This window comes from Mobula hypostoma, chromosome X2 (assembly GCF_963921235.1).
Source record: "Mobula hypostoma chromosome X2, sMobHyp1.1, whole genome shotgun sequence".
In the NCBI taxonomy this organism is placed as follows: domain Eukaryota; kingdom Metazoa; phylum Chordata; class Chondrichthyes; order Myliobatiformes; family Myliobatidae; genus Mobula; species Mobula hypostoma.
The window spans coordinates 46076533-46104380 of NC_086129.1; the positions used below are offsets into that span (position 1 = coordinate 46076533).

A 27848-nucleotide genomic window follows, 5' to 3' on the forward strand; every position below is an offset into this window, starting at 1 on the left:
CATACTCATGAGCCTGTCTAAATGCCTCTTGAACACCACTGTCATATCTGCTTCCACTATCATCCCTGGCAGCACACCACTCTCCACGTAAAAGAGACTTACCCTGTTCATTGAACATAGAACCCTACAGCACAGTACAGAACCTTCAGCCCACAGTGTTGTGCTTTCCCTTTAACCTACTCTATGCTCAATCTAATCTTTCCCTCCCACATAGCCCATTTTTACATCTCCTCTAAACTTCACTCCTCTCGCTTTAGATGTATGTAGTAGTTGTCAGGTCACTCGTCTGAGTGCTACTGGTACCATGTAACCCAGTACTACCTGTCGCATAGTCGGGTGGTCGGCGACTAAACTGGCTCCCCCATCAGGCTTGCCTGGTGAGGAGGATGGCTAGACACCCTGCAGGATGAAAAACAAGACCTGTCAAAGGCCGGATGAACCCTCTCGTAGGGTCAACGGCCATCTAGTAAACACGTGCCGTGAAGCGCGGAAAGGGCATCCCCTTTCCCCTGAAGCGTGGTCTGGCCGTTCACTGCAACAGAACTTCCCCCAGCCATCTTGGACCCCACCATGCCACTGGATCCGGGAGGGGATGTCGAGGGGGTGGGTCTGGACCTGTGCAACCCCCTACTCACCTAAAATCCATTCACCCACACGCTGTTCCTTTCTGGGGAGTGGGGTACCACCCCACTAACTGACTGAAAGGAACCATCATCATCCTATGGGATGGATAGCCAGAGAGAGAGTTGACATTTCTACCCAAGAAAAAAGATTCTGACTGTCTATCCTATTTAATACCTCTCAAAATTTTACAAACATCTGTCAGGTCAGGTAAACTATTAGGTAAACTTCTATTAAGATTCAAGTTAGTTAAATCAGATTAATCATATGGTATGGTACTGTTCTATGAAATAGTGAGGTCTCCATGACAATCTTGTCTAATGGAAAGATTTAGTCTGCATTTTAGACACTATAATTCTTTGGAATTAAATATATTCAACTTCAAGTGCCAGGCTTTAATTGTTTCAGAAAGGACAGGGAGGGAGACAAAAGAGGTGGGGGCGTGGCACTGTTGATCAGAGATAGTGTCACGGCTGCAGAAAAGGAGGAAGACATGGAGGGATTGTTTACTGAGTCTCTGTGGGTGGAAGTTAGGAACAGGAAGGGGTCAATAACTCTACCAGGTGTTTTTTATAGACCACCCAATAGTAACAGGGACATTGAGGAGCAGATAGGGAGACAGATTCTGGAAAGGTGTAATAATAACAGGGTTGTCGTGATGGGAGATTTTAATTTTCCAAATATTGTCTGGCCCTGGAGCGAGGGGTTTAGATGGGATGGAGTTTGTTAGGTGTGTTCAGGAAGGTTCCCTGACACAATATGTAGATAAGTCTACAAGAGGAGAGGCTGTACTTGATCTGGTATTGGGAAATGAACCTGGTCAGGTGTCAGATCTCTCAGTGGGAGAGCGTTTTGGAGATGGTGATCACAATTCCAGCTCCTTTACCATAGCATTGGAGAGGGATAGGAACAGAAAAGTTAGGAAAGCATTTAATTGGAGTAAGGGAAATATGGAGCTATCAGGCAGGAATTTGGAAGCATAAACTGGGAACAGATGTTCTCAAGGAAATGTATGGCAGAAATATGGCAAATGTTCAGAGGATATTTGCATGGAGTTCTGCATAGGTATGTTCCAATGAGACAGGGAAAAGATGGTAGGGTACAGGAACTGTGGTGTACAAAGGCTGTTGGAAATCTAGTCAAGAAGAAAAGAAAAGCTTATGAAAGGTTCAAAAAAATAGGTAATGATAGAAATCTAGAAGATTATAAGGCTAGCAGGAAGGAGCTTAAAAAGGAAATTAAGAGAGCCAGAAGGGACCATGAGAAGGCCTTGGCAAGCAGGATTAAGGAAAACCCCAAGGCATTCTACAAGTATGTGAAGAGCAGGAGGATAAGACGTGAGAGGATAGGACCAATCAAGTGTGACAGTGGAAAAGTGTGTATGGAACCGGAGGAGATAACAGAGATACTTAATGAATACTTTGCTTCAGTATTTAATACGGAAAAGGATCTTGGTGATTGTAGGGATGACTTACAGTGGATTGAAAAGCTTGACAAACATTGAGAAAGAGGATGTGCTGGAGCTTTTGGAAAGCATCAAGTTGGATAAGTCACCGGGACCGGATGAGACCTACCCCAGGCTACTGTGGGAGGCGAGGGAGGGGATTGCAGAGCCTCTGGCGATGATCTTTGCATCATCACTGGGGATGGGAGAGGTTCCAGAGGATTGGAAGATTGCAGATGTTGTTCCCTTATTCAAGAAAGGGATTAGAGATAGCCTAGGAAACTATAGACCAGTGAGTCTTACTTCAGTGGTTGGTAAGTTGATGGAGAAGATCCTGAGAGGCAGGATTTATGAACATTTGGAGAGGTATAATATGATTAGGAATAGTCAGCATGGCTTTGTCAAAGGCGGGTTGTGCCTTACGAGCCTGATTGAATTTTTTGAGGATGTGATTAACACATTGATGAAGGTAGAGCAGTAGATGTCGTGTATATGGATTTCAGCAAGGCATTTGACAAGGTACCCCATGCAAGGCTTATTGAGAAAGTAAGGAGGCATGGGATCCAAGGGAACATTGCTTTGTGGATCCAGAACTGGCTTGCCCACAGAAGGCAAAGAGTGGTTGTAGACGGGTCATATTCTGCATGGAGGTCGGTGACCAGTGGTGTGCCTCAGGGATCTATTCTGGGGCCCTTACTCTTCGCGATTTTTATAAATGACCTGGATGAAGAAGTGGAGGGATGGGTTAGTAAATTTGCTGATGACACAAAGGTTGGGGTGTTGTGGATAGTGTGGAGGGCTGTCAGAAGTTACAGCGGGACATTGATAGGATGCAAAACTGGGCTGAGAAGTGGCAGATGGAGTTCAACCCAGATAAGTGTGAGGTGGTTCATTTTGGTAGGTCAAATATGATGGCAGAATATAGTATTAATGGTAAGACTCTTGGCAGTGTGGAGGATCAGAGGGATCTTGGGGTCCGAGTCCATCGGACACTCAAAGCTGCTGCACAGGTTGACTCTGTGGTTAAGAAGGCATATGGTGCATTGGCCTTCATCAACCATGGGATTGAGTTTAAGAGCTGAGAGGTAATGTTACAGCTATATAGGACCCTGGTCAGACCCCACTTGGAGTACTGTGCTCAGTTCTGGTCGCCTCACTACAGGAAGGATGTGGAAACCATAGAAAGGGTGCAGAGGAGATTTACAAGGATGTTGTCTGGATTGGACTCAGCCTTTTCTCCTTGGAGCGACGGAGGATGAGAGGTGACCTGATCGAGGTGTATAAGATGATGAGAGGCATTGATCGTGTGGATAGAGGCTTTTCCCCAGGGCTGAAATAGCTAACACGAGAGGGCACAGTTTTAAGGTGCTTAGAAGTACGTACAGAGGACATATCAGGGGTAAGTTTTTTACGTAGAGAGTGGTGAGTGGGTGGAATGGGCTGCCGGTGATGGTGGTGGAGGTGGATATGATAGGGTCTTTTAAAAGACTCCTGGACGGGTACATGGAGTTTAGAAAAATAGAGGGCTATGGGTAACCCTAGGTAATTTCTAAAGTAAGTATATGTTCGGCACAGCATTGTGGGCCGAAGGGCCTGTATTGTGCTGTAGGTTTTCTATGTTGCTATGTGTCATGGAGTTACTTGTGTTACATGCCTAGATTTCGGGGTCCTGTCATTGGCAAGTCCTGGGGTCAATACCAGAGGTGAAAGACGGAAGTCGGTATGTTTGGAACTTGAGGCCCGATGGCCGACGCCCTGTGTCTGCGAGTCTGCCAGTCCACTGGGGAAGTCGGGCAGCTGATGTCCACTAGGGACAGGAGGCTCAGAGGCAGCCTGTTCGGGGTTGAAGGCCTGTGTATGTGGGTGGGAGGGACAAAGGGGTCTTGTTTTGTTGATTTTTTTTGCTGTAGTTTTGTTGTTGTTGGTACTGCTTATGCTGTTCTGCTGAACATTGTGGGCATGGTATGTTGCTGTCGAAATACGTGGCTTCACTTGCGGGCTGCCCTCAGCATATCTTTAGGTTGTGCTGGTTGTTAACGTTTCACTGTGTGTTATAATGTACCTGTGAAACTGAATCTGAATCTGATAGTTCACCACAGCAGAGGTCATCTTATATCTCTTACCTCTTTGTATCCCTGTTGATGTTATAATGTTGGTAATAGAAGAGTACTGTAACTAGAAAGGGGTGGATCCTGCAGGTAGAATCCACAGCTCCACAGCCTGCTCCCCTCCCACACAACTGCTCACCTGTCTGGACACAGCAGGCGATCCCACTGGGCCTCCACACCCTCAAATCAGGCAATTAAGCCTTGGGCAGCAGAGGGCAGAACTCCTGAACACAGAGCACCTTGACGAGCTTTGATGGAGGGCAAAACCATGAACCTCTGTCTAACTGGCAAGGAATTTTAACAGATTAAGTGCCTCTGACTATTAAAATTTCAAAATAACAAGAACATTAAACCAAATTGAAAAATATTCTTACCTCTTGCCTTTTTTAATGAATGGAGCTTCCAATCCTATTTGTATTTCAATACAAGGAGTATTGTAGGAAAGGCAGATGAGCTTAAGGCATGGATCAGCATGTGAAATTATGACATTGTAGACATTAGTGAGACTTGGTTGCAGGAGGGGCAGGACTGGCAGCTGAATATTCTGGGGTTCCATTGTTTTAGATGTGAAAGAGCAGGAGGGATTAAAGGAGGAGGGGTGGCGTTACTAGTCAGGGAAAATGTCACGGCAGTGCTCTGTCAGGACAGACTGGAGAACTTGACTAATGAGGTATTATGGGTGGAACTGAGAAAGAACAAAAGTACGACCACGTTTATGGGGCCATATCACAGAGCACCCAACAGTCCGAGGGCGTAAACAGAACACATTTGTAAAGAAATTGCAGACTGTTGCAAGAAACATGAGGTTGTTATAGTAGGTGATTGTAACTTTCCACATATTGACTGGGAATCCCATACTGTAAAAAGACTAGACGGGATAGAGTTTGTCAAATGTGTTCAGGAAAGTTTCCTTAATCAGTAGGTCGAAGTCTCAGCGAAAGAGAGAGTGTGATACTGAATCTGTGATTAGGGAATGAGACTGGGCAGGTGATGTGTAGGGGAACACTAAAACCAGCGACCACAATGCCATTGGTTTCAAAGCCAATATGCAAAAAAGATAGGTCTGGTCCACAGGCTGAGATTCTAAATTGGAGAAAGGCCACTTTTGATGGTATCAGAAATAACCTGGCAGGTGTGAATTGGGAAAGGCTATCTTCTGACAAAAGTGTACTTGGTAAGTGGGAGGCCTACAAAGATGAAATGTTGACAGTACAAAGCTTGTATGTGCCTGTCGGTATCAAAGGTAAAGATAACAAGTGTAGGGAACCTTGGTTTTCAAGAGATATTGAGACCCTGGTTAAGAGAAAGGAGATACATAGCAGGTATAGGCAGGTAGGAACAAATTAGGTGTTTATGGAGTATAAGAAATGTAAAATAACACTTAACAAAGAAATCAGGAGGGCTAAAAGAAAGCACGAAGTTGCCTTAGCAGACAAGGTGAAGGAGAATCCTAAGAGATTCTACAGGTAGAACAAAAGGATAACAAGGAACAAAATGGTCCTCTGGAAGATCAGAATGGTAATCCATGCACAGAGCCAGAAGAGATGGGGAAGATCTTAAATGCATTCTTTGCATCTGTATTTACCTGGGAGATGGACACAGAGTCTACACAAGTGAGGCAAAGTGGCACCAATTTCATGGACCCCATACAGATAGAGGAGGAAGTGTTTGCTACACTGAGGCAAATCAGAGTGGATAAATCCCCAGGGCCTGACAAGGTGTTTCCTCAAAGCTTACGGGAGGCAAGTGCAGAAATTACTGGGCCTCTAGCAGAGATATTTCAATCGTTCTTAGCAACAGGAGAGGTACCAGAGGATTGGAGGACAGCCAATGTTGTTCCACTGTTTAAAAAAGGCTCTAAACATAAAACAGGAAATTATAGGCAGGTGAGTCTGACATCAGTTGTGGGAAAGTTATTAGAAGGTATTCTAAGGGACTGGATATATAAGTTTTTATAAGTATGGACTGATTAAGGATAGTCAACATGGCTTTGTGCATGGTGGGTCATGATTAACCAATCTCATATAGTTTTTCAAGGAAGTTACCAGGAAAATGGATGAAGTGAAGGCAGTGGATGTTGTCTACATGGACTTTAGTAAGGTACTTGACAAGGTCCCGCATGGGAGGCTGGTCAAGAAGGTTCAGTCGCTCAGCATTCAGGATGATGTAATAAATTGGATTAGGATTTGGTTTTGCGGGAGAAGCCAGGGCATGGTGGTAGAGGGTTTGCCTCTGACTGGAGGCCTGTGACGAGTGGAGTGTCACAGGGATCAGTGCTGGGTCCATTGTAGTTTGTCATCTGTATCAATGATCTGGTTAATAATGTGCTTAACTGGATCAGTAAATTTGCAGATGACACGAAGATTAGAGATGTAGTGGACAGTGAGGAAGGCTTTCATGACTTGCAGAGGGATCTGGATCAGCTGGAAAATTGGGCTGAAAAATGGCAGATGGAATTTAATGCAGGGAAGGGTGAGGCTTTCCATTTTGGTAGGACCAACCAGGGTAGGTGATACACAGTGAACGGTAGGGCACTGAGGAGTGTGGTGGAACATAGGGATCTGGGAATACAGGTCCATAATTCATTGAAAGTGGCATCACAGGTAGATAGGATTGTAAAGGAAGCTTTTGGTACAATGGCCTTCATAAATCAATGGATTGAGTACAGGAGATGGGATGTTATGTTGAAGTTGTATAAGACGTTGGTGAGGCCTAATTGGGGTATTGTGTGCAGTTCTGGTCACCTAACTACAGGAAAGATGTAAACAAGGTTGAAAGAGTACAGAGAAAATTTCCATGGCTGTTGCTGGGTCTGGAGGACCCGAGTTATAATGAAAGAATGAATAGGTTAGGACTGTATTGTTTAGAACATAGAAGATTGAGAGGAGTTTTGATAGAGGTATACAGAATTATGAGGGGTATAGATAGCGTTAATGCAAGCAGGCTTTTTCCACTGAGGTTGGGTGAGACTACAACCAGAGGTCATGTGTTAAGGGTGAAAGGTGAGAAGTTTAAGGAGAACATGAGGGGAAACATCTTCACTCAGAGGGTTGTGAGAGTGTGGACTGAGCTCCCAGCACAAGTGGTCTATTCAAGTTCAATTTCAATGTTGAAGAGAAGTTTGGATAAGTACATGGATAGTAGGGGTATGGAGGGCTATTGCCCCGGTGCAGGTTGTTGGGAGTAGGCAGTTTAAATGGTTTCAGCATGGACTAGATGGGCCAAAGGGCCTGTTTCTGTGCTGTACTTCTCTATGACTCTATTCTTATTTCAGACACCCACAACAAGGAAACAAAAAGATTCTTACTACCTACTCTATCTTTTACCCTCATCACTTTGCATATTTCTGTCCGCTCGCCTCTCAGCTTCCTTTACCACAGGAGAAACAAACATTGCCTATCTAATCGCTCCTCATAATTAAAATGTTCTAATTCAGGCAACATCCTGGTGAATCTCCTCAGCACTCTCTCCAGCGCAATGACATCCTTGGCAACGAGGACTCCCACAATTCCAAGTCACTGTTCTACATGATGCCCTTGTTCTGATCATCTATGAATTCTACATTTTGTTAATGTTACTGGCAACACTAAATTAAGAAGGGCAGTAAGAAGTAGGGGATATGGCAAAAGATTTATTGAAAGATTTATTTCTATTAAGCAATTGGCAAATGAAGACAAAAAAGGGATAATATTTGCCACATGAGACAGCCAGAGGTATTTGCGAAAATTAAATCAAACATTTGGAAGATTAAAACAGTATTTCTTCATAAGATGCCAAGAATATTCAATGATAACTTGTTTATACGGGATCTATTAACACTCTAAAAACGTCCCAGACTGTTTCACAGGTGTGGCATCAAATCATACATAATAGTAGAAAAGCAGATCAAATTTCCCTAAAGAGGAAAGGTTAAGAGAAACAAGGAATTCTGTATATGCTGGCAATCTTGAGCAATACACTCAAAAAGCTGGAGGAACTCAGCAGGTCAGGCAGCATCTATGGAGGAGAATAAAGAGTTGAAGCTTTGGGATTGTTAATTTCTCTCAATAAGCATTTGGTATGTATTACTAAGGAAAGGTTAAGGTTCCTTAAAGAAAGGCATAGAATCAAAGAGGTTTGGGGAGGGAATTCCAGAGATTAGGGCTGTGGCATCTGAAGATGAAGCCACCAGTGAACAGTGGTACACAAAAGGCCAGCACAAACCTTGATTTAATCTTTACCGCAGTGGTGGGAATACATTTTATAATCTGACAGATAGGTGATGGCAGGGTTCCGTTACTGTGAACCGATTGCAACTTGAACAGTTCACCAGTCAGAAATGTGGCTGTGATCCCAGGTGGTAAAAGATTCTTGCAGTCCCTTGGCAGCTGGTGAATTCATCCCAATCTCCCAAACAGTCATTTGTATGTTGTACCCAAGACAGGGGTTTGTAAGGTGGCGAGCACCTGTATTAAGTTTCCATATCCTAGGCACCCGGAGGAGATGTTGGTTCAGATTATATTAGAAGAATACCTTGGACTGAGGAATAATGGATTTCAGAGAAAGTTCTTACTTAAGTAAGAATAAATCAGAACAGAAAATTTCTTAAACACGAGATTTTGCAGATGTTGGAAATCTTGAGCAACACACACAAAATGCTGGAGGAACTCAGCAGGTCAGGCAGCATCTATGGAGAGGAATAAACAGTCGATATTTTGGGCCAAGACCCTTCATCGGGACTTCACCAGGCGGGTTTCATAAGTCTTCATTGGAAAGGGTGAAAGGAGTCCAAGCCATTTGGTTGGGAATATAAATAGTACAATACAGACTATATCATTACAAATTTATACTTATTCTTAAATACCAATCAAAAATTGTTTCTGAATAATCTTAGATCTGGTTTACCTGAGAGGCACCAAAAGGTACCTCAGACATTACGTCAAGCTTACTGATCTTTGAAGAGAGTGATAGATGAAGATTTTACACAGGAATGTCCTCCTCGGGTCTGGTTCCCAGACCTGAGGAGACTCTTAGCTCAAACCTCAAAAGCAGAATGACCTTTAGTCATTATCTGCAAACAGAGGAAGAACCCATCTGTTCTGATTCAGCTAATTCAGCTGCACCAAGGATTGTCACCTTGTCATGGTGGAGAGGCTTGTGAGTTCCTGATATCCTGAGAGTGATGCTGTCTGAACTCTGACCCTGATCTGTCAACACCCATGCAGTAGCTGCCCGTGCATCAGCCTCCCCATGTTAAACGAAGGGAATCAACGCTAAAGTTGCGGTTATGTCGATCTCGGATCAGCATCTTCAGCCACCTAAGGACCCCCAATGGATCAACCCCATTTGAGAATATCATACTCGAGTGATCTTACTATTACTAATGCCATCAAAAAGGAGAATGAATGACGTCTTGTTGCTCTGTGGATAAGACAAAGGTTTCTGACCACTGACTCCAAGGCACTCCAAATATGAAGCGGGTGGTCTCCTTGTCACCAAATCAAATCAAATCAAGTTTAATTATCATTCAGACCATACATGGATACAGTCGAATGACACAGTATTCCTCTGGGGCCAAGGTGCAAAACATACATTCAAAATAGCAAGAGAGAAAAAAAGCACACATATCGTTACGCAAAAAAACACATGTATAATCTGAGTGTTTTGGACTATAAATGACTTGCAAATTGATGGTACAGCTCCTGACAATCCAGCCTGTCATTCTGCCGGTCAAACACTGGAGGGCAGCACTGATGGGAGCTGAGCACAGACTCCATGCTACACCACCTCCAGAGTCCTCTCATCTGGGCTGCAGCAGCAGGCAAGCCCACATGAGGCCTAATCCTTGCTACAACCAAGGCCACGCAGTTGTATATCAGAATACCAACAATATTCTCCCCTATTAATTACTGCTTTCAAAAGGGAACTGGACAGACATTTTGAAGAGAAAAATGTGAAGGAGAATGGTCATTAGCAAATTAGTTTATTATGGTCATGTGCACCAAGATACAGTGAAAAGGCATTCAGACAGATCATTCCTCAAGGCAATCCATACAGAACTGGCTGAATGGCCTCCTTCTGTCCCTAAACGATTCCATGGTTACAAAACTCATTCCACCAAGATGCAGCACAGAGCGTCATAGGAAGTCATTCCTGCCTGTGGCCATCAAACTTTACAACTCCTCCCTTGGAGGGTCAGACACCCTGAGCCGATAGACTGGTCCTGGACTTATTTCATAATTTACTGGCATAATTTACATATTACTATTTAACTATTTATGGTTGCATTACTATTTAATTATTTATGGTGCAACTGTAACGAAAACCAATTTCCCCCGAGATCAATAAAGTATGACTATGACTATGACTACTATAAAACTGTTCTTCTGTTAGGTTTGGCTGATGTCAAGCTGCTAGGTGGGGGCATGTTCACCACACAAACTGTAGCAGTTCACAAAGGCAAAGCTCAAAGGTAATCAGTGTTGGATAATACTGTAAATTCTGGCCTTGCCAATGTTCTCAATATTATTTATTACTTATCAATCTATTATCATCATTTTGTTTTTCTTTTTATTTTTGCAGAATATGATGTCTTTTATTTGTCTGCCTTTGTTTGTGTGGAGTTTTTCATTGATTCTATTGTGTTTCTTTGTATTTACTGTGAAGGCCCATAAGAAAATTAAGCTCCAGATGACATATATGTACTATGGTAATAAATTTACTTTGAATTTAGAATTATGTTAATTCCCTTGAATAAATATGTCTGAAGAAAAGAAATTGCACTTTCAAACAAAAGATTATCTTGAATTACTGGGTTACTGATACCAATCAGTACTAATACGAATTACCAGTCCTTCCAGGTGAGGCTACACTTCACCTGCGAGTCTGTGGGGGTCATCTATTGTGTCCGGTGCTCTTGATGTGGCCTCCTGTACGTCGGTGAGACCCATCGTAAATTGGCGGACTGCTTTGTCGAGCACCTCCACTCCATCTGCCAAAAGCGGAACTTCCCGGTGGCCAAACTTTTTAACTCCCATTCCCGTTCCAACATGTTGATCCATGATCTCCTCTTATGTCAAGATGAGGCCACCCTCAGGGTGGAGGAGCAACACCTGATATTCTATCTGGGTAGCCTCCAACCTGATGGCATGAATATCGACTTCTCCTTCCAATAAACATTTCCCCCTCCCCCTCCCCTCTTCTTCTACTCCCCATTCTGACCTTTTACCTCCTCTCACCTGCCTATCACTTCCTCCTGGGTCCCCTCCTTCATTCCTTTCTCCTATGGTCCACTCTCCTCTCTTATCAGATTCCTTCCTTTCCAGCCCTTCATCTTTCCCACCCACCTGGCTTCACCTATCATCTTCTAGCTATCCTCCTTTCCCTCCCCCACTTTTTTATTCCGGCGTCTTCTCCCTTCCTTTTCAGTCCTGAAGGAATGTCAACTGTTCATTCATTTTCATTAGTGCTGTCTGACCTGCTGAGTTACTCCAGCGTTTTGTGCGTGTTGTTACTGATACCAATACACAACGACTAACCACAGCTGCTACTTACTTGTGTCCATGCTACACTGGAATATGTGGATCCTGGATCGGCTTCTACGACCATCTGAGGACCCACCAATAGATAACTTACTCATCTCGAGTTAACCCTATTGATACCAACTACTACTTACCTATCAGAATGCTTTCGCTCTCTTGGAAAAGCTTCTTGTGGGAAAACATGATTAATTTACATAAAATTTAAATAGTTAAGATAGCAAGAAGGAGTTTGATTTTTGAAGCACAAATTATGTTGTTGATTCGTGATTCTGGGGAGTGAGATCACTCTCTCTTGGAACCGATGGTCTGAACATCCATCAGCTGTCAAGTTTTGACTTGGCAACCTATATTATGAGACAGCAAATTCTTGACTCCCTTTTCCCCCGACTCCGCCGTTTTCCCTTGGCACTGGAAGGTCACATTCCTTCTACTGGAGATGCACAGATGGTGGAAGTCACAGCAGGGATTAAGGAATTATAAATATGTCAACGCTGCCTGGAAACAGTATCAGTCAAGCAACAAGCTCACACTCCACACTGGGGCTCGCTCAATTGTTTATTGGCCTGGGAGAGGTATCTTTTTTTATTACTCTGTATTTTTGTTATGGAATATCAGCAAGATGGTTTCCATGTTCTCTGTGTTTTATTTGTCCAAAACGCCTTAATCTCTCTACTCACATCTTGCAAATCTTGGTGTGTGTGCAGTTTGTGGGTGGTTTATGCAATGAGAAGGTTTGTTTTAAAGAAAGTAATTTTTAATTAAATCCAGCGCATTAGTTGGACGCTCCATTTCCTTCCATTTACTTGCACAAGAATTCTCAATTTTAATGTTTTTCCAGAGACGTCTCTTAAATAAAACAGAGCATTTTGCTCAGATGGAAATGGTACACAGTGATTATGTTTTTTGGATTGAAGTTTCAAACACTCGAGTTCAAATCCCATCCAGAAACATATGCGGAGTTTTTAATTCAATGAATTAAGGAAATCTGTTAATAAAAAGCTAGCATCAATAATGGTGACCATGAAGTTATTAAATGTTATAAAAATCTGATTTGCTTCAGGGAAGGCAATCTGCTGTACCTGTTTGGTCTCCCCAAACATAACTTCATGTTCACAGTTACATTGCCCTGTAAGTGCCCACAACCTGTGAATGAATACACTGGAGAGATGGATTATTGACTGCAATGAATTGTGTGGTAATACAACATGCTCCTTTCTACTATGTTTGAAATAAACAATGAATCTGCAAGCCACTTATCTTACATCATGCACCTTTTAGAGCATGGAACATCAAATAGTACAGCACAGAACTGGCCCTTCAGCCCACGATGTTGTGCTATCCATTTAACTTACTCTAAGATTATTCTAAACCTTCCCTCCCTTTAGCCCTCCATTTTTCTTTCATCCATATGCCTATCTCAAAGCCTCTTAGATGATCCTAACGTATCTGTCTCTACTACCAACACTGGCAGGACATTCCACGCACCCACCACTCACTGTGTGTCTTATATATCAATGGTCACTTATTATGGCCACTTTATTAAGTACAGGAGTGGAACCCGAGCTGGTCTCTTGCTGCTGTAACCCATCCACTTCAAGGTTCAACATGTTGTGTGTTCAGAGATGCTCTACTGCACACCACTGTTGTAACGTGTGGTTATTTCATTTACTGTCAGCTTGAACCAGTCTGGCCATTCTCCTCCGACCTCTCTCATTAACAAGGTGTTTTCACCCACAGAACTGTTGCTCACTGGATATTTTTTGTTTTTCACACCATCCACTGTAGATTTTAGAGACAGTTATGTGTGAAAATCCCAGGAGGTCAGCAGTTTCTGAGATACTCAAATCACCCTGTTTGGCACCAACAATCATTCCACGGTCAAAATCACTTAAGTCACATTTCTTCCTCATTCTGATGTTTGGTCTGAACAACAAGTAAATCTCTTGACCACAAATACATGCTTTTATGTATTGAGTTGCTGACACTTGATTGGCTGATATTTGCATTGATAAGCCCCTTCACAGGTGTGCCCGATGGAGTGTCCACAGAGTGTATATCAATAATATATTTAATTGCACATTACAGCAGCATCGAGTATTCCCACCAGTCAGGCCTGCCATTTTTTGTAACTTCCATCGGACAGGACGTACAGTTTATCGACTGTGACTACTTTGCATTAAAATTGACTTTGCTTTATTGTTCTAATTGCTTTGTCTTGTAAAAATTGTGCGTAATTTATGTTTAATGTAGACTTATCTTGTGAATGTTACTTATGTTTCTTATGCTGCTGCAACAAAGTTTCTTGTTTCACCTGCACTTGTGCACATGACATTAAATTGTAGCATCCCAGAGGAATATTGCTTTGTTTGGTTCATGTGGGCAATGGATGACAATAAACAGGAACTAGAACTTTGACTGTGAGCTAATGTGTGATACAGGAACAGAACATCAAATCCAGGTAAAGGGTCTTGACTACCTATTTCCCTCCACAGATGCTGCCTGATCCGTTGTTTTTCTACCTTACCAGCAACATTTATTTGCTCCAGATTCTAGAACCTGCAATCCCTTGTGTCATCCACGGATGTTTTTAAGACTCTAGATCATGACATATGCGAATTCTGGCTGTGAAGATACGAATAGAAAATAAATTATCACAGCCATAAAGTCAGGGCAACTACAACTCCACCCTGAAGTTGTATAAAACATTGGTGAGACCGAATATGGAGTGTTCTGTACAGTCCTGAACACCTACTACCAAAAGATATCAATATGCAACCTTTGTCCCCTCAGATCATAGTTTAAGGGTGAAACTTACGGGAAACCTGAAGATGAACTTCTTCACTCAGGGTTGGTGTGATTGCAATGTTTAAGAGAAGTTTGGACAGGTACGTGGATGGGAGGGGTATGGTGGGCTATGGTTTGGGTGCAGACTGATGGGACTGGCAGAGTAATAGTTTGGCATGGACTAGATAGAAACATAGAAACATAGAAAATAGGTGCAGGAGTAGGCCATTCAGCCCTTCGAGCCTGCACCGCCATTTATTATGATCATGGCTGATCATCCAACTCAGAACCCCGCCCCAGCCTTCCCTCCATACCCCCTGACCTCTGTAGCCACAAGGGCCATATCTAGCTCCCTCTTAAATATAGCCAATGAACTGGCCTCAACTGTTTCCTGTGGCAGAGAATTCCACAGATTCACCACTCTCTGTGTGAAGAAGTTTTTCCTAATCTCGGTCCTAAAAGGCTTCCCCTCTATCCTCAAACTGTGGCCCCTCGTTCTGGACTTCCCTAACATCGGGAACAATCTTCCTGCATCTAGCCTGTCCAATCCCTTTAGGATCTTATACGTTTCAATCAGATCCCCCCTCAATCTTCTAAATTCCAACAAGTACAAGCCCAGTTCATCCAGTCTTTCTTCATATGAAAGTCCTGCCATCCCAGGAATCAATCTGGTGAACCTTCTTTGTACTCCCTCTATGGCAAGGATGTCTTTCCTCAGATTAGGGGACCAAAACTGCACACAATACTCCAGGTGTGGTCTCACCAAGGCCTTGTACAACTGCAGTTATCCTCCCTGCTCCTGTACTCGAATCCTCTCGCTATAAATGCCAGCATACCATTCGCCTTTTTCACCACCTGCTGTACCTGCATGCCCACTTTCAATGACTGGTGTATAATGACACCCAGGTCTCGTTGCACCTCCCCTTTTCCTAATCGGCCACCATTCAGATAATAATCTGTTTTCCTATTTTTGCCACCAAAGTGGATAACTTCACATTTATCCACATTAAATTGCATCTGCCATGAATTTGCCCACTCACCTAACCTATCCAAGTCACCCTGCATCCTCTTAGCATCCTCCTCACTGCTAACACTGCCACCCAGCTTCGTGTCATCCGCAAACTTGGAGATGCTGCATTTAATTCCCTCATCCAAGTCATTAATATATATTGTAAACAACTGAGGTCCCAGCACTGAGCCTTGCGGTACCCCACTAGTCACCGCCTGCCATTCTGAAAAGGTCCCGTTTATTCCCACTCTTTGCTTCCTGTCTGCTAACCAATTCTCCATCCACATCAATACCTTACCCCCAATACCGTGTGCTTTAAGTTTGCACACTAATCTCCTGTGTGGGACCTTGTCAAAAGTCTTTTGAAAATCCAAATATACCACATCCACTGGTTCTCCCCTATCCACTCTACTAGTTACATCCTCACAAAATTCTATGAGATTCGTCAGACATGATTCGTCAGATATAGATGTGCGGTAGTCTGCTATGACTCTAACAGTAATATAGCAGGGAACTGGTGAAACATCTCAGCACGTTCTCTGTATTGCAATGGTGAGTCTGTTGGAGCATGACAGTACAGACAAGCATTCAGATTTTCTCTTCTGAAGACTGTGGCACAGTAGCATAGATGCACTATTTTACAGCATGGACCCAGGTTCAATCCTCACCTCAGATGCTGTCTATGTGGAGTTTGTGTGTTCTCCATGTGACCATGTGGACTTTCTCCAGGTGCTCCACTTTCAAGTTCAAGTTTAATTTTCATTCAACCTTACATGAATACCTATGAATAGAGCTGAATGAAGTGTTCCTCTGGAGCCAAGGTGCAAAACATATACCAACAGTCATACACAGTACAAGGCACATATAACACATACAGTATAAGATCACAGTAAAGGTTCAAAGGTTCATTTATCGTCAAAGTATACAACTCTGAAATTCGTCTCCACGAAATCAAGAAGGGAAAAGAATGGCAGAACGATCACCAAACCCTAATTCCTTCCTTCCCACACAAAAAAACGGACAGGCACATCAACCCCAAATCCTCCTCCCCCGCAGACCTGAAAGAGCGGGCAAAAAACACAGAATAGTCACATAAAATAATATAGTCCAAAACCCTGACTCCATGAACAAATTTAACTCTAATTCTAATCCTGATTATGGTAGGATGGCAAACACAACCAGCTGGTATAAGTGCCCAAATGGTAATTCTCCTTCAAAGGAGTGTCACGGTTTCTTTCAGTAAGCAAACAGAACCTCTGCTGGGAGGCATCACAGCCCTCCCTCAGAACTGCACCAGTCTATCTTAGAAGATAGCACAGTACAGCTCAGGAAAAGGCCCTTCAGCCCACAATGTTGTGCTGAACTAATTAAATTAGTAATCAAATGGCCAACTAAACTAATCCCTTCTGCCTACACAATATCCATATCCTTCCATTTTCCTCGCTTTCATGTGCCTATCTAAATATCTCTTAAAAGTCCCTAATCTTTCTGCCTCTTCCATCACCCCAGGCAGTAGATTCCAGGCACCCACTGTGTCTAGGTCACTCTAGATCACTGCATTTAGTCTCTGCAGGCAGCTCTACGTCCAGAGTCTTCTGAATCAGATGCAGCCATAACTCTCAGCTCCAAATCAGAGATGATGGAGCACTTATACAAGCAGAACTTGGACTCTGAAATCAAAGCACATTAGCCATCTCATCTCATGGTCATTATAATTAAAATATAAAAATGCTGACAGAAATCAATACATCATCTAATAACAAGTGGCTTTTACCTTGTCAGCTCGACTGGACTTGCGATTGCGACTGACGTTATGCAGCTGCCAGGGCAGTGGCTGAAACACCTGGTAGCGTCGAGGCTCCTGCCGCTGGTGCACGCCGATCTCAAACTTTGAATTGACACCAGGTTGTAATTGGAAAGTGTTGAAGATTGAAATAGAAAATAACAAGGAAGAGATGAGAATCACCTACTTAGTCTTAGAACATAGCACAGCACCAGAAGAGGCCCTTCGTCCTTCGTCCCACAATATCTGTACAGAACATGATACCTAATTTAACTAAACTTCTTCTGCTTGTGCATGATATATAGTTCTCCATTCCCCAAATATTCATGTGTCTAACGTGCCATTATCATATCTGCTTCCACCACTATCCCTAGCAGCCTGCTCCATACTACCTGGTGTTTTAAAAAAGCCTGCCCTGCACATCTCCTTTAAACTTTTCCCCTCTTTCCTTAAACGCATGTCCTCTATAATTTGACATCTCTATCCTTGGCAGGAGAGTAGTATAGTGATTATTGTAATGCCTTATAGTGCTAGCTGTAAGATTAGGGTTCAATTCCTGCCGCCGTCTCACTGGGCTGCGACATAACTTCCTTGCTCTCATACTCAATGACCAAACCAATGAAGTACATGGTATGTCATCTTTCCCACTCCGTGTTCTTGTGCGACCATTTTCAGGGAGCTACAAACTTGGACCCCAAGATCCTTCTGTACATTCATTGACTGCTTACGTTCTCCTGATATTGCTTATATCCTTCCCCTTAATACATCTTTTAAAGCATTGATCGTGTGGATAGTCAGAGGCTTTTTCCCAGGGCTGAAATGGCTAACACGAGAGGGCACAGTTTTAAGGTGCTTGGAAGTAGGTACAGAGGAGATGTCAGGGGTAAGCTTTTTTAAGCAGAGTGTGGTGAGTGTGTGGAATGGGCTACTGGCGACGGTGGTGGAGGCGGATACGATAAGAGACTCCTGGATAGGTACATGGAGCTTAGAAAATAGAGGGCTATGGGTAACCCTAGGTAATTTCTAAAGTAAGGATGTGTTCGGGGAAACTGCTGGAGTCAGTTATCAAGGATGTGATAACAGCACATTTGGAAAGCGGTGAAATGATCGGACAAAGTCAGCATGGATTTGTGAAAGGAAAATCATGTCTGACGAATCTCATAGAATTTTTTGAGGATGTAACTAGTAGAGTGGATAGGGGAGAACCAGTGGATGTGGTATATTTGGATTTTCAAAAGGCTTTTGACAAGGTCCCACACAGGAGATTAGTGTGCAAACTTAAAGCACACGGTATTGGGGGTAAGGTTTTGGTGTGGGTGGAGAATTGGTTAGCAGACAGGAAGCAAAGAGTGGGAATAAACGGGACCTTTTCAGAATGGCAGGCAGTGACTAGTGGGGTACCGCAAGGCTCAGTGCTGGGACCCCAGTTGTTTACAATATATATTAATGACTTGGATGAGGGAATTAAATGCAGCATCTCCAAGTTTGCGGATGACACGAAGCTGGGTGGCAGTGTTAGCAGTGAGGAGGATGCTAAGAGGATGCAGGGTGACTTGGATAGGTTGGGTGAGTGGGCAAACTCATGGCAGATGCAATTTAATGTGGATAAATGTGAAGTTATCCACTTTGGTGGCAAAAATAGGAAAACAGATTATTATCTGAATGGTGGCCGATTAGGAAAAGGGGAGGTGCAACGAGACCTGGGTGTCATTATACACCAGTCATTGAAAGTGGGCATGCAGGTACAGCAGGCGGTGAAAAAGGCGAACGGTATGCTGGCATTTATAGCGAGAGGATTCGAGTACAGGAGCAGGGAGGTACTACTGCAGTTGTACAAGGCCTTGGTGAGACCACACCTGGAGTATTGTGTGCAGTTTTGGTCCCCTAATCTGAGGAAAGACATCTTTGCCATAGAGGGAGTACAAAGAAGGTTCACCAGATTGATTCCTGGGATGGCAGGTCTTTCATATGAAGAAAGACTGGATGAACTGGGCTTGTACTCGTTGGAATTTAGAAGATTGAGGGGGGATCTGATTGAAACGTATAAGATCCTAAAGGGATTGGACAGGCTAGATGCGGGAAGATTGTTCCCGATGTTGGGGAGGTCTAGAACGAGGGGTCACAGTTTGAGGATAGAGGGGAAGCCTTTTAGGACCGAGGTTAGGAAAAACTTCTTCACACAGAGAGTGGTGAATCTGTGGAATTCTCTGCCACAGCAAACTGTTGAGGCCAGTTCATTAGCTATGTTTAAAAGGAAGTTAGATATGGCCCTTGTGGCTACAGGGGTCAGGGGGTATGGAGGGAAGGCTGGGTTCTGAGTTGGATGATCAGCCATGATCATAATAAATGGCGGTGCAGGCTCGAAGGGCCGAATGGCCTACTCCTGCACCTATTTTCTATGTTTCTATGTTTCTATGTTTCTATCATTGTGGGCCGAAGGGCCTGTATTGTGCTGTAAGCTTTTCCGTGTTTCTACATACCAGACATCCCACCTCTCCTGGAAGTTCCGGGAGTCTCCCGCATATTAATAGTTGCTCCCTGATGCCCGCAAATCAAATTTTTTGAGAGCGAGCAAGTGAGAGAGACCACGAGAGAGAGCGAGTGTGCGAACGACCACGAGAGAGAGAGAGAGAGAGAGAGAGAGTGTACGCGCACGCCATGGCAGAGTGTTCCAAAAAAAGAAAATATAAAACGCTCTTCACCCCAGACTACCCCTGCCTAATAGGGGTCAAAATAATGACAGTGTTGCTCGCTGTGCTGTTTGCAACAGTGACTTTTCTATTGCCCATGGTGGGTTAAGGCTGTAAAAGACATGTTGAGGTGAGTTTAACAGGTGTCATTTGTTCATTAGCATAGCTAACGTTATTTAAACTAGCTGGCTGGCTGCTAAGGAGCTACTCTATTGCAGACATCCCACCGCTCCCGGAAGTCTCCCGCAAATTGATGGTGCTACCTCCCTGAAATGAGCTTTTGCAGGGTGGGACGTCTGACATACTGTCTTAAATATGTTAAAAATCTACAGCAATCAAAAGAGCAAATTTGCCTGTTAATGATGTATTCATGCTCAGACAGGGCTAGACATTTTGTTTGCCCTCTTATTTTATTTAGTGATACAGTGTGGAGTAGGCCCTTCCAGCCCTTTGAGCCGCACCGCCAGCAGCCCCCAACAAATCCTAGCCTAATTATGGGACAATTTGCAATGACCAATTAACCTATCAATTGGTAGGTCTTTGGACTGTGGGAGAAAACCAGCACACCCAGAAGAAACCCATGCACTCCACAGGGAGAACGTATAGACTCCTTACAGATGACTTTGGAATAAAACTCTGGCACCCTGAGCTGCAGTAGCATCATGCTAACCACTATGCTTGTTCAGCTGAGACGCCAGCACTCTGAAGGCTGGAAGAAGAAGCCTCATTCTAAATCTTCAGTAGATTGGCTGTGTGGAAGTTTCAGAGCAGCACTGTAGGAATATCATACTTTTAGAAGTGCTTTCAATCAGATGGAAAGGTAAAATAAGTTCTGCCTAACAATTCCAGTGATTCGGGTATGCAGTGCTAATCAAAGCAGATCTGGGACATCGTCCCGCTTAAATAAGTGGGTGCAATCCCCTACACAGTCCAGAAAGGTAAATCATTGCACATGAAATCATCACCACAGCAAATTCCTAACACATGTAAATTGATATATAGTGAATAAAGTTGATTGTTAATAAAAAAAAAGAGGTGAGATAAGCTGGTATAAAATAACTGTGGCTCTATTTTTGAATGTGCTCATTCATGCTGGGCTAACGTATTCACCAGCTCTAATAAATCTGTTACCTCAGCCTGGTGATAATTGAAAACACTTTAAGCTGTTACTGAAACTATTTTACTAAGTGTTTAATTATCTGCCCTGATTTTTGGTGGTGCCACAATTATTATTACTGAGACAAAGTTTTCTTTTAGATTCCATAATGATCTAATGAGCCCCACTATTTTATGTGAGGTACCCTATACCTCTACTGGCCTAAACTTCAAAACACACTTAAAGGAAAATTTCCATATCTTATGTTTAAACCTTGGGAAATAGGAGGTTGAAGCATACCTGCAAATTCTTTTGAATCTCAAGTCTAAATTGTCTGAAGAATACTCAAAGATAATAGGTCAATTGTCAATATATCAAAGAGTGTTTTGTGACACAGTGTATGAGTAATTGGAAACATGGGAAGTGATAAGTATACCCTTGTGGTTAGGAATAGCTGACTTGAACCTATGTGGACACACGGTAGATAAACAACCGACGGAAAGATATCATTAAGATTGAAAGAATACAGAGAAAAATTACAATTAAATTGTCAGGACTTAAGGACTTGAGTTACAGGGAAAGCTGATTAAGTTACAAATTTATTCCCTGGAGCATAGGAGAATTAGGTGAGATTTGATAGTGGTAGTGGTTCTAGATAGAGTAAATACAAGCAAGTCTTTTTCATAGAAACATAGAAAACATGCAGCACAATACAGGCCCTTCAACCCACAAAGCTGTGCTAAACATTTCCTTACCTTAGAAATACCTAGGGTTACCCATAGCCCTCTATTTCCTAAGCTCCATGTACCTATCCAGGAGTCTCTTAACAGACCCTATTCTATCCACCTCCATCACCATCGCCGGCAGCCCATTCCACACACTCACCACTCTCTGAGTAAAAAAACTTACCCCTGACATCTCCTCTGTACCTACTTCCAAGCACCTTAAAACTCTCATGCTAGCCATTCCAGCCCTGGGAAAAAGCCTCTGACTATCCACACAATCAATGCCTCTCATTATCTTGTACACCTCTATCAGGTCACCTGTCATCCTCCGTTGCTCCAAGGAGAAAAGGCCGAGTTCACTCAACCTGTTTTCATAAGGCATGCTCCCCACTCCAGCCAACATCCTTGTAAATCTCTTCTGCACCCTTTCTATGGTTTCCACATCCTTCCTGTAGTGAGGTGACCAGAATTGAGCACAGTACTCCAAGTGGGGTCTGACCAGGGTCGTATATAGCAGCAACATTACCTCTCGGCTCTTAAACTTAATCCCATGATTGATGAAGGCCAATGCACTGTATGCCTTCTTAACCAGAGAGTCAACCTGCGCAGCTGTTTTGAGCGTCCTATGGACTCGGACCCCAAGATCCCTCTGATCCTCCAGACTGCCAAGAATGCTGTATTAATGCCATTAATGTTGTATTCTGCCATCATATTTGACCTACTAAAATGAACCACCTCACACTTATCTGGGTTGAATTCCATCTGCCACTTCTCAGCCCAGTTTTGCATCCTATCAATGTCCCGCTGTAACCTTTGACAGCTCTCCACACTATCCACAACACCCCCAACCTTTGTGTCATCAGCAAATTTACTAACCCATCCCTACACTTCCTCATCCACATCATTTATAAAAATCACAAAGAGGAGGGGTCCCAGAACAGATCACTGAGGCACACCACTGGTGTCCGACCTCCATGCAGAATATGACCCGTCTACAACCACTCTTTGCCTTTCTGTGAGCAAGCCAGTTCTGGATCCACAATGCAATGTCCCCTTGGATCCCATGCCTCCTTACTTTCTCAATAAGCCTTGCATGGGTTACCTTATCAAATGCCTTGCTGAAATCCATATACACTACATCTACGGCTCTACCTTCATCGATGTGTTTAGTCACATCCTCAAAAAATTGCCTTTGACAAAGCCATGCTGACTATTCCTAATCATATTATGCCTCTCCAAATGTTCATAAATCCTGTGTTTCAGGATCTTCTCCATCAACTTACCAAACACTGAAGTGAGACTCAATGGTCTATAATTTCCTGGGCTATCCCTACTCCCTTTCTTGAATAAGGGAACAACATCCGCAACCCTCCAATCCTCCAGAACCTCTCCTGTCCTCATTGATGATGCAAAGATCATTGGCAGAGGCTCAGCAACTACTGAAGACTGGAACTAGAGGTCACAGGTTAAGGGTAAAAGATGAAATATTTAAGGGGACCTTAAGGGGGAACTTCTTCACTCAAAGGTTGTTGCAATTGTGGAACAAGCTGTCAGTGGAAGTGGTGGATCTGGCTTTGATTTCCAAACTTAAGTGTGGATAGGTACATGGATAGGAGGGGTGTGGAGGGCTGTGGTCCAGGTGCAGTCAATGGGAATAGGCAGAATAACAGATCGCATGGAATAGATGGGCTGAATGGCTTGTTTTGGTGCTGTAGTGCTCTATGACTCTACGACTTTTACCGCGAGACCGACCTGTTGTAAATTAATACCTAGAGATTGATTATTCTGATTTGTCAACAGCCACAGTATCAGACAAGATTCTAACTGTCAATGTGGCAGTATGGTCTTTCTCCTCCTGTGTCCATCCACCAAAGTATAGTCTTTCTGGTGTGGTGTACAATGCAAAATGCAAAGTGGCCTCAACAAGATCATGACTTAGAGGTGCTTGTGAGCATGAGCCAAGCTAAAGGTGTGGGACCGATTGCCTCTCCATATAACGATATAACCATATAACAATTACAGCACAGAAACAGGCCATCTCGGCCCTTCTAGTCCGTGCTGAACGCTTACTCTCACCAACTCTCAATGGAACAACATGAGCAATACGCCAATCCTCCGGCACCATCATTGTTTCTAATGACATTTGAACGATTTCTGTCAGAGCCCCTGCTATTTCCACACTAACTTCCCTCAAGGTCCTAGGGAATATCCTGTCAGGACCCGGAGACTTATCCACTTTTATATTCCTTAAAAGCGCTAGTACTTCCTCTTCTTTAATCATCATAGTTTCCATAACTTCCCTACCTGTTTCCCTTATCTTACACAATTCAATATCCTTCTCCTTCGTGAATACCGAAGAAAAGAAATTGTTCAAAATCTCCCCCATCTCTTTTGGCTCCACACATAGCTGTCCACTCTGATTCTCTAAGGGACCAATTTTATCCTTTTACCCACCACTTTATCACTAAATTATCACTATCCTTTTGCTACTAATATAACTGCAGAAATCCTTTGGATTTATTTTCACCTTCTTTTGGCTTTTCTAATTTCTTTCTTAAGATTCTTTTTACATTCTTTATATTCCTCGAGCACCTCATTTACTGCATGCTGCCTATATTTATTGTAGATCCTCTCTTTTTCCGAACCAAGTTTCCAATATCCCTTGAAAACCATGGCTCTCTCAAACTTTTCACCTTTCCTTTCAACCTAACAGGAACATAAAGATTCTGTACCCTCAGAATTTCACCTTTAAATGATCTCCATTTCTCTATTACATCCTTCCCATGAAACAAATTGTCCCAATCCACTCCTTCTAAATTCTTTCGCATCTCCTCAAAGTTAGTCTTTCTCCAATTAAAAATCTCAACCCTGGGTCCAGACCTATCCTTCTCCATAATTATATTGAAACTAATGGCATTGTGATCACTGGACCCGAAGTGCTCCCCAACACATACCTCCGTCACCTGACCTATCTCATTCCCTAACAGGAGATCCAACACTGCCCCTTCTCTAGTTGGTACCTCTATGTATTGCTGCAAAAACCTATCTTGCACACATTTTACAAACTCCAAACCATCCAGCCCTTTTACAGTATGGGCTTCCCAGTCTATGTGTGGAAAATTAAAATCTCCCACAATCACAACCTTGTGATTACTACAAATATCTGCTATCTCCTTATAAATTTGCTCCTCCAATTTTTGCTCCTCATTTGGTGGTCTATAATACACCCCTCTAAGTGTTACTACACCTTTCTTATTCCTCAATTCCACCCAAATAGCCTCTCTAGACGAGCCCTCTAATCTATCCTGCCAGAGCACCGCTGTAATATTTTCTCTGACAAACAATGCAACACCTCTCCCTCTTGTCCCTCCGATTCTATCACACCTGAAGCAACGAAATCCAGGAATATTTAGTTGCCAATCACACCCCTCCTGCAACCATGTTTTACTAATAGCTACAACATCATACTTCCAGGTATCAATCCTTGCTTTAAGCTCATCCACCTTTCTTATAATGCTCCTCGCATTAAAATAAATGCATTTAAGAAATTTTCCACCTCTTACTCTCTGTTTATCACTAATAGTGCAAACAACTTTACGATTTTCTTTTTTTTCCTTCTCCCCTACATCTGTTCCTACACTCTGGTTCCTCTCCCCCCTTGTATCTAGTTTAATTCCACTGGAGCCTCTCTAGCAAACCTACCTGCAAGGATATTTGTCCCCCTCCAGTTCAGATGTAAACCGTCCCGCCGGAACAGGTCCCACCTTCCCTGGAAAACTGCCTAATTATCTATAAATCTGAAGCCCTCCCTCCTGCACCATGTCTTCAGCCACGTGTTGATCTGCACTATCTTACTATTTCTAAACCCGCCTGCACATGGCACTGGTAGCAATCCTGAGATTGCTATCCTGGAGGTCCTGTCCTTTAACTTGGTGCCTAACTCCTTAAACTCACCTTTCCGGACCTCCTCACTCTTCCTACCCACGTCATTGGTCCCTACACGGACCTCGACATCTGGCTGCTCACCCTCCCTCTTGAGAATACTGAGAACTCGATCCGAGATATCGCGGACCTTGGCACCAGGGAGGCAACAGACCATCTGAGACTCATGATCTCTCCCACAGAACCTCTTATCTGTCCCCCTTACTATCAAATCCTCTATCACTACTGCTCTCCTCTTTTCCCTCCTTCGCTTCTGAGCTGAGGGTCCAGTCTCGGTGCCAGAGACGCAACCACTGCAACTTGTCCCTGGTAGGTCGTCCTCATCAACAGTATCAAAAACGGTGTACTTATTATTGCTGGGAACGGCCACAGGGGTGCTCTGCTCATTCTGCCTATTCCCCTTCCCTCTCCTGACAGTCACCCAGCTACCTGTCTCTCATCACAGTCATGGGTCTGATGTATTTATTACTGCGTCCTTTTGTGTCAGCTCTTGACCAGTTGACTTTGGTATGGGCAAGATTCAGAGATTTCTAGATGATGTGTACAATAGGAATTGAATATAAAGATCCTTCTAAGTCCTGAGCAATTCATTGAAACACCATTACATTCACACCTGACGCCACCTACAATTTGAAGTCTGCATTCACAATTTTCAGAAGTCACAGGACAACAATACAAAGTGTGAGTCACAACAGGTTATCCATTGACCCCAATATATCTTGTAATCCATGTTAACTTGGCTGAGATCACCTCATACAGCATTGGTTCACAATTAAACTAAGGCCTTATCAGTCAGTAAGGCTGAACACGACAATACATTTAATTAATTGGGTTGTAGGGAGGAGTTAAGAGTGTATTTGGAGAAAGAGGACAATAATTTCTTTGAAACAAATCATATTAATATAATGATATTTGTTTGCACCGCAATTGTTACTTATGCTGTTAGAATCTTCCTGTCAGGCTCACCTGTCCAACTGCTCTGCTGATAAGGAACAACATTGTCATCAGGGTCCCCAGCATTTTCTATCCTTTTTGTGCAATCTTTTTCCTCCTGAAGTGATTTTCCCAGCCGAGTGCTTCGTGGAGTGGATGGGGTAGTCTGATGAATCTCAGCAAGATTTTCATAAGACCACTAATGAGCTTACTTGGCCTGATTTAGAGACTCTGTGTAATCTTTAACTGCCTGTCAGTGCCCTTGCAATCACCCTTGGACAGCGCTAATGCAAACAACTCCGTTTTTGAATCAGTCTGGAAAATGTTCAAAGGCTGAGAGCAAAGACAAAGAGCATCGGTTCACTGATTATATGATTATGGAAGAAAGGACTATGTCCTCAAAGTCAACATGACATACTGAGAGGAACACAATACCACTGGATCACCAAGATTGTCCTTTGTATTATCCCCCAACTCTGCCTTTATATGTGCATTCGTTACATTAGATCTGAACAATCCAACGTACTATTTGTTGTCCTCCCATTCTCCACACTCCAGAAAAACTCAGCTTCCCTTAATTTAAGCCCCATTGAACCATCACTTCTTTGATCTCTTCCTGTCTGTCTCTCCTCCTTTGAGAAGTTACTTAAAAACCTTGCATTAGAACTATGTATCATTGGTCCTAAAATTTTCTTAACTAATTTCTAGTTGGACATTTTGACAGTGCTCCAGTGGCAGCATCCACATTAAGGACCCACACCATCCAAGACAGGTCCTACCAACATCCAGGGAGGCGGTACAGGAGCCTGAAGTCCCACAATTAACATCTTAGCAACAGCTTCTTCCTTTCCATCACCAGATCTCTGAATAGCCCATGAAACCATGCACACTACCACATTACACTATTCCTCTTGCTTTATATTATTTGTAACTTAAAAACAATTTTTATGTCTTGCACTGCACTGTTGTCACAAAACAAGAAATTTCATGAAATATGTCAGTGATAATAAACCTGATTCTAATTAGAATGGCTGTTGACACCTTAATAAACGAAGTTGCATTTGTGATATTATTTATGCTTGCTCCTAGATCACAGAAAAAGGCCCCTTTGGCCCACCACTCCATGTTATCTGTGCATATCCGATTTGCTTGCATTTCGTCTGTAGCCCTCTTCACCAGGGGTTCCCAACCTT

The 27848-nt window shown here is 43.1% G+C and overlaps 1 protein-coding gene across 2 annotated transcripts in view; it reads right to left on the reverse strand.

Annotated features, from left to right (window-relative positions):
• Nucleotides 1-26820, reverse strand: part of LOC134341021 (uncharacterized) — a 73449-nt gene extending 46629 nt beyond the window's left edge. For both annotated transcript variants that reach the window (XM_063038740.1, XM_063038739.1), the window contains exons 1-2: nt 26689-26820; nt 17261-17374 (exon numbers count right to left, since the gene is read on the reverse strand). In XM_063038740.1, coding sequence (XP_062894810.1) covers nt 17261-17374; nt 26689-26742 — 168 coding nt within the window. In that variant the 5' untranslated portion in view covers nt 26743-26820. The remainder of the gene's footprint in view (nt 1-17260; nt 17375-26688) is intronic.
• Nucleotides 26821-27848: the final 1028 nt, after the last annotated feature.